This window comes from Hippocampus guttulatus, chromosome 5 (assembly GCF_054856545.1).
Source record: "Hippocampus guttulatus isolate MCC_2025c chromosome 5, RoL_Hgut_1.0, whole genome shotgun sequence".
Lineage (NCBI taxonomy): Eukaryota > Metazoa > Chordata > Actinopteri > Syngnathiformes > Syngnathidae > Hippocampus > Hippocampus guttulatus.
Window position 1 is genome coordinate 18,956,245 of NC_141265.1, and position 7,984 is coordinate 18,964,228.

Below are 7,984 nucleotides of genomic sequence, written 5' to 3' on the forward strand. Positions count from 1 at the left end.
TGCTTCTTGTCATTCCTGCGCGCACAGTTGCTCTATCAGCCGCATCTCGAACTGGCCGCAACGTTAGATTCAACACAAAAATGGGGCTAAAGTCCTCGTCCACACCTGATGAATTTACTTTGTGGTGTTCTGTTTTGCACGTTTTGCTTGCAAGTGGGTTTGGTCAAAAAGCTTGATTTACACTCTTTAAAATTTTCATTTGGTATCTTTTTATTGGAAATCACACAAGAAAGTGCTAAAATTCTGTCCACCTTTTTTTTTAACATGAAGACAAAGTTTCATATTAGAAATAATTCAATAAATGCACAGCGGGGGTTTTTTTTTTTTAAATGAGAGCTATTTCTTGAGTACTGGATGCTCATTTGCGAAGGCTCCCAGTTGAATACACACTTTTGAAATCACAAATTTGATCAAATTACTCTTCGTTTTACAATATATTGTGATTAATATGAACAGGATTGAAAGAAAAATTGTCAAGACATTGATGGTGTTCATGATTTCCCACCATAACTCGAACTCTGATTTAACACAGCAAGCAACAGATACCGGTAAATACAAATTGTAACAGTTTATTGTTCTAAATCACTGACAGTGTTTACATTTTCAAACGGAAATTAAATTAAAATTTTCACTCTGACAACATTCATAGGAAATCAGAATGCCCTATAATTAGAGAGCTATTTTTAAAACAGGCCCATGGGCTACTCATTTGGTCCGGGGGGGGGGGCTACCTGGTGCTCAAGGAGCCGTTAGAATGGTGGTGGGGGGGAGCATTTCATGAAAATTTCCAACGCTATGAATTATTTCCATCATGAAAGCAACTCGGAAATATTCTCGTTAATAACTGTTGAGACCATTGAGAGTATTTTGATGATTTTTTTTTTTTGGGATTGGCCATAGACGAGATCATTATGCAAACAGTTTTTCTTCAAAATAGGAACCAATACAGACTATTGTGGTAACAGCACTCAAAAGCCACATAGGGAGAGTCAATCAGGATTTTAATTTGGTTCCAGTTTTTCACCACAACGCCGGACTCCAGGCCCCGCTGTAGTCCCACAAGTGCGGTCTGTACTGGTACGCCCGACAGAAAGAGCTGAAAAACACGATCGGGTCCAGTCTGTCCACATTGTACGTGTCCTTGAGGAACTCCGACGCCTGCTGCTTCCTTTTGGTTTTGTACCTGCGGTTCTGAAACCAGATCTTCACCTGGGTCTCGGTCAGTCTTAACATGCCCGCCAGGTGGGCTCTCTCGGGGGCCGACAGGTACTTCTGATGGTTGAACTTCTTCTCCAGCTCCAGCACTTGGAGGTGCGTGAACGCCGCTCGAGAGCGTTTGGGTTTTTCCGTGGACGCGAAGCCACCCGGCTCGGACGTGCCGGGACAGGATATGTCCAGAGATGCTGTGAATAGGGAGATAGGATCAGTCAATAAATCAGAAGGGAACAGCATGCCGAGCCAAATAATTAAGCAATGAATCCCAGTCAGATATTGAGCTCACCAGTGTGGTCCACCAATGTGGACTCTGACAACGTTTTGGCGTCTTCTTGCCATTCTTCCCTTGACTGGGTGCAGCATTTCCCCACAAAGGCCGCGTTGTCTTTCAGGGAGAGAATGTCCTCGATGAGGAAAGACGTCCGAGGTTTGACCGGATCAGACATGTTCCCATCCGCAGGTCCACTTGTGAGAGAGGCCTCTTAGTGTCAAAGGGTGCTCAAGTGCTGCGTTCTCTTCACGCGTGCGCACGCATACACACACGCACACGCGCACAGTCGCTTTTTATACAAGCGCGGGGGCGGGTTTGTCAAGGAGGTGTGTACTCAAGCTCACGTAGTAACTTTGGCTGCAGTTGGTTGGCACAATAATGAAAAAAATGTTTTAGTGACTGGATAATTTTTATTATTATTTAGATTTTTAAAAAATGTTTAATGTATAAAATAATGAATGAAGAAAACATACATTAGAACATTTCTTTAAAATAACCTGTAAAAAAATAATTTCCCTTTTTTTAAAATTTTTAAAAATATTTCAAAATGCATTAAATGAATAATGTTTCAAAATATGTTGGTAACAAAAATAATGTTATAATGAGAAAAAAAATCTGTAAAATATCAAATGAAGTGAAAAAAATCAGTGGTCAAATATGAATATGAAAAAATAAGCATTAGGTCAAGTTTCAGACAAATGTTTTGAAAGATACTTTTAAAAATATATTCAAAAGAATTAAATAGTTGAAAAGATGAGGGTAACAAGATCAGAATGCATTTTTTTAAATCTGTAAAGTGTTGGATCAAACATATCCAAACAAACCACTTTTCAAATATAAGAAAAAATAAAGAGCTAAATACTACTAGAGCTAAATCTATTTTCACATCACTGAAATTCTTCTATATTATGCAGCCCGAAGCTGAGCGTCTGCGACTTCCGGGAGGAAGGGTGACCTGTCCTGGGGGGGAAGCACAGGTCAGAGTGGGTGGTCGTATCCACTGGGCTGCGCTAATGACTTCAGCACATTTTGACCGGCTCCTGGACGGACGGACGCGTTCATTGTTTGGTTGTGGTGGTGGCCCAAGAATGATACACTTACTCACGGTGTCCTCTGGGAATTTGTGCTTCATTTGGAAATGGGGCATTTCGTCGTGACCAACAGGCCAAATGAAGTGATAGGGGGTTGTATCTGAAATTTGAGAGCTACCACTTAAAAATATATATACATGTACAGGTATATATATCAAAATTAGTGAGAGCGCCCATATCATGGTTAGTGTTGTCACAGTTTGACGCAGCCTGGTCGAGAGACCTTGACTCAAGAAGAGAGAGAGAGGTGAACAGTGGATAAAAAGTATACACCCCTGTTCAAATGACAGCTTTTCGTCCTGTCAATAAAAACAAGAAATCCAATGACAATATTTTCAAAACTTTCTCCAATGTTTATGTGACCTCCAACCCGTACAAATCAATTTAAAAAATCAGTGCAAGGGGAAGAAAAATAAACAGCTGAAATAACGTGGTTGCACAAGTGAGCACACCCTCTTCCTAACTCGGATGTGTCTGTGTTCAGAATGAACCAATCACATTCAAATTCATGTTAAATGGGAGTCGGAACACACTTGCCACCTTTTAAAGTGATTTTTCTAGCACAACCGCCAGGCGGCAGAGGTTTTTTTTCAAGACAAGAATCCATTTTTGTTGCTCAGAAGTGATGCTTCTTGCAATTTTGCTGCGTTGGCGCTTGAAGGGTTAAGTTAAACACAACTGAACTGTACTGAGCCAGTGATTTGTTTGCATACCACTAGAGGCAGCTCGCGTATAGATATGGCTTTTACACGACAGAGCCCCCTGCCCAATCCTGTGAATTGTATTAACATGTTAATGCGACACCTGCTTGCTCTAAGGCAAATATAATATTTGTTTTTCCTATTACGATTTCATCTTACCTATTTTGGACCAGCCAGGAAAACCTTTCATGTCATGCTTCGTGTTATATCCTGTGCTTTGATAAGACTTGCTAAAATGAACATTATCGTCAGCGATTAGTGTTGTGTTGGATATGTTAAGAATGATTTCCCATCTCCGATTTGCTCGGCAAGTGATTAGTACAGTTTGCTGGACGCAAATCAGGACTAGCTTCTTGTGTTACTTTTTCTTTCGACGACTGTTACTTCTATTAGCTACAACTTCTCTTTCTTCTTCTTTGTATCAACTGGATGTCCTGTGATACCACACTGCCTCTCAGAGGTCAGTCTTGGTACTACAACAGGCATCTTGTTTGAGGCAGGAGACTCACGATTGTCAGTGGTGACATACAGTACTTCTGTGTACAAGCTGATTCCTTCTTCGTCATGTGTGGGGTCGCTCCCATTTAAAAAAATAAAATAAAATAAAAAATTGGTTAAGATCTTAAAAATCGCTCTGTCTGTCGTATGTACCCAGTACTTGGCTATTTCTTTGCTCTGCAAGGTCACTAATAACTGTATTAGAGCATGTGTTTTCATATGGATTAACCAAAATTTCTCCCCATATTTGTTGTGCATACATCCTAATCACACTTTCACATCCTGTCCCCCTGTTCAAAAAATGGGACAGCAAGACGCGAATGACTGTAAAAGCATCCGCTTAGAACCAGAAAAGAGGTTCTTCCCAGGCTTTAGCGATTGTCTGGTCAACATAGTATTAAGATCGCTTACGTGATAAGTTTCACCTTGACTCTCTTTCTTTCTGCCTGGGAAAGTGTTGACTTAGAGGCACAGGCATTTCTCTCATTTCAAGTACCTGACAGTTACTCTTCTACCAGGGTTCTCACATGTTTGACACTGAGAAATATAATTTTTCTTAAATTGAAAAAAAAAAATCTGAAGGATGGATGAATATCACTCTGTAAATCATACTTAGGCCCGGTAGTCCAGTGGTTAGCACGTCGGCTTCACAGTGCAGAGGTACCGGGTTCGATTCCAGCTCCGGCCTCCCTGTGTGGAGTTTGCATGTTCTCCCCGGGCCTGCGTGGGTTTTCTCCGGGTGCTCCGGTTTCCTCCCACATTCCAAAAACATGCGTGGCAGGTTGATTGGAAGCTCTAAATTGTCCCTAGGCGTGAGTGTGGGCGTGGATGGTTGTTCGTCTCTGTGTGCCCTGCGATTGGCTGGCAACTGATTCAGGGTGTCCCCCGCCTACTGCCCGAAGACGGCTGGGATAGGCTCCAGCACCCCCCGCGACCCTAGTGAGGATCAAGCGGTTCGGAAAATGGATGGATGGATGTATTTTACACACAAAAAAATCAATAAAAATGGTTCGTACATATTTAAAAAACCAACACTTCTTCAAGATTAAATGCAAACGTATTGAATTTAAAATTGAAATACAACTGAACTGCACATTGGCAGCAGTTGTTTTTCTTACCACTAGAGGGAGCCTTACCACACTTTTAGAATCCCTGCCGAGTGTGCAAGCATTGGCAACATTTGTAACTGCCGTGAACATGTGCAGCAACATAGCTCAACTCGTGACCTTTCACACCAGGAAGCTTTTTATCTTGCACAAAATGTTTTCTTTGAGCCACGCTGACTTGTTTCGTCATTAATCTTCTGTTGTTTTCCTGCCGACGTCTTTGTCCGAGGCCGTGGCGTAACGTTACATGTGTCAGCTTGCTCCGCAGCACCCGGGCCAGCCTTTAGACTCCTTATTCACGCCACTGACTTGAGTGGAGTTGTAAATTGCTGTCATTTGGCACGCTATGTGGATTTGTGGCGTGAGCAAAATAAACGTAGCAGTTGGGGACAACGTAACACTTAGGGCTCCATTTTTGTAGGCATCGAGCATACGCTCTGTGTAAAACTTTGCACATCTTGATTTTCATGCAGGGGTGAGTTTAGTTTGCCCGTTTGTGAATTTGGTAGACTATGCTATCGCCATGTTGGGCGATCTTATGAACTGAGAGCAGAGGTCCCGGGTTCAATTCCAGCTCTGGCCTCCTTGTGTGGAGTTTGCATGTTCTCCCCGGGCCTGTGTGGGTTTTCTCTGGGTACTCCGGTTTCCTCCCACATTCCTAAAACATGCATGGCAGGCTGATTGAACACTCAAAATTGTCCCTCGGTGTGCGTGTGAGCGCGGATGGGTGTTCATCTTTGTGTGCCCTGCGATTGGCTGGCAACCGGTTCAGGGTGTCCCCCGCCTACTGCCCGAAGACAGCTGGGATAGGCTCCGGCACCCCCCGCGACCCTTGTGAGGATACGCGGATAGGAAAATGGATGGATGGATGGATATTTGGCATCGCAGAGAATCATAGATATTTGATTAAAATATCTATTATGTAAAATCTATTTTACATTCCATAAAGCACCATATTGTGTGTGTGTGTGTGTGCGCGCGCGCGTGCATGTGTTTTTTATAAATGTGAGGGTCTTACACTAGCAAGCACTAGAGACAGAGTCAGATAACGTACCAAAAGCCAAACTGCAGCATGTACAGGTATGTCGTCGTGCCACACTGTTCTTAAGCAAATATTCATCTTGGGAAAGATTAAGATGATGAGTCATGTCGGTTGAGGTGACGGAAGAAATCCCATTTTTCCAGCGTCTCGTCAGCCTTCAATGGTACGGCGAGATTGTCAAAGAGGTGCACCATTAAAAAGCATCCGCGTGTACAGATGACGTTATCTGCTTTTTACCTCTCGCATGCCCCCCTCTTTATGTGATGAGCGCACTCACGTCATCCTTGCTACGAGATGACCCTCATGAAATGTGAATCACCGCGTTGTAATCAAGTATCTCTTCACTCCCCTGTCACACACAGACACACACACGCGAGAAGATAAAGAGGTGGGTGCCTAATAGGCCTATCTGATCTCTTCAAGTGTCTCTGGACTCCACTCTGTCTACATGTTCATCCTTATCAAAAGAGCTTCACCTCCTCTCCACCTTGAGGGGGTTTTCCCCACAAGCAGGTCGGCTTAACTCATTCTCGACTCTCGTCTGAACAAGACAGATTTCCGTGTGTATGTCACTTCTCTGCTCATGTTCAAAATCCACCATTTCTTGTTGGGCTCGCACAAGTTCCGTCCAGTGGCAAAAAAGCTCTGGGATGGAAGTGAAACGGTGACTCTCAGTGGCATGTCCATCAGTGAGTGACAGTTGAATGGAAAGCGTTTCCCAGTTAAAGAGCCTCTCAGTCTGCAGGTTTGTTTACCAAGCAAAGCTGGAGGACGGGACGGGACGCTGAGCTCTTATCAATGGATTAGTCAATGGGACAATGATGAGCTCCTTTTGATAGAGCGCCTCGCTTCAGGTCGAATGTCACTTCCTCCTTTGACTCTGGACTCATTTCTTACTGAAGCCATAAAAATAATAATAATAATAGTAATAAATCATACTGCCGTCTTCCTATTAGCACCTGTTTGCAGTTGTCATGGAAAGGTGTTGTGAGACTTGACAACGATTGAACTGAAACCAGCTTGCCTTGAAGACAGCCACACACTCAAGAGCAACATTATAGAAGTAGATGTACACTAGCATGAGATCCAACACACACGCTGTAGCAAAGATGATGTCTTTGACTAACTAACTAACTTACTGAATGGCTAACTACCATTTCTGCAACTAAGCAATTAACTGCTTGACTGTTTACCTCCAATGTATTAGCATTCATCTGACCGGCGTATGACTAACTAGCGAACTAAATATCTATTAGCATTTATCTGACCAACGTTTGACTAACTGACTGACTGTGTCAACTAAGCTATTAACCGAATCACTAACTATTAGCATATATCTGAGCAATGCGGAACTAACCAGCTGACTAACTACCACAACTGTTTGTGTAAGTAAGCACTTAGCTGTTTGACTGCCTAACTATTAGCATTCATCTGACCAGCGTATGACTAACTAGCTACCTAAACATCTATTAGCATTTATCTGACCAACATTTGACTAACTGACTGACTGAGTGTGTAACTAAGCTATTAACCGAATCACTGTAACTATTAGCATGTATCTGAGCAATGTATGACTAACTGACTGACTACCACAGCTGTTTGTGTAAGCACTTAGCTGTTTGACTGTCAACTATTAGCATTTATCTGGACAATGTATGACTGACTGACTGCCTGCCTGCCTGCCTGACTAACAGTGTGTTAAAATAACAACACAAATGAAAAGTGAAATAGGAAATTCTCCTTTTATTGCAGACATTAAATTTAAAAAAACAATCTAATAACATACAAAAAGGGTTCTATCGAGGTGTTGTTTCTGAAAGCAGTCTCTTTCAAAACAAAACGGACACTGAAATCAGTGCAAACGATCTTTCCTTCTGTACAAACGTCACTTATTACAGATTTACGCAAGGATTTGCTTTGAAATCTTTATTTTGAGCGCGTTGTCAGCAGCCTCTGAGAGTGTCCAGTGCACACGTGAAGGCCCTCCTCTGCATTATTGACATCAACAGACACACTGTGATAACCCCAACCGCACACACCACCGTTACCGTAGCCAACCA

The 7,984-nt window shown here is 42.6% G+C and overlaps 1 protein-coding gene across 1 annotated transcript; it reads right to left on the reverse strand.

Annotated features, from left to right (window-relative positions):
- Positions 1–185: 185 nt before the first annotated feature.
- nkx3-1 (NK3 homeobox 1) lies at positions 186–1,739 on the reverse strand. The gene is made up of 2 exons (XM_086112542.1): positions 1,502–1,739; positions 186–1,403 (listed from the first exon to the last, which is right to left on the reverse strand). The coding sequence occupies exons 1-2, from the start codon at positions 1,659–1,661 to the stop codon at positions 1,021–1,023; spliced, it is 543 nt and encodes a 180-aa protein (XP_085968668.1). The 5' UTR covers positions 1,662–1,739; the 3' UTR covers positions 186–1,020.
- Between the last annotated feature and the right edge of the window lie 6,245 nt (positions 1,740–7,984).

Bases quoted from the DNA above. Each gene is read 5' to 3' on its own strand.
- nkx3-1 (XM_086112542.1), bottom strand. From the start codon at position 1,661: ATGTCTGATCCGGTCAAACCTCGGACGTCTTTCCTCATCGAGGACATT. The intron at 1,404-1,501 runs GTGAGCTCAATA...CCCTATTCACAG, and splicing joins CACATTGGTGGACCACACTG to CATCTCTGGACATATCCTGT.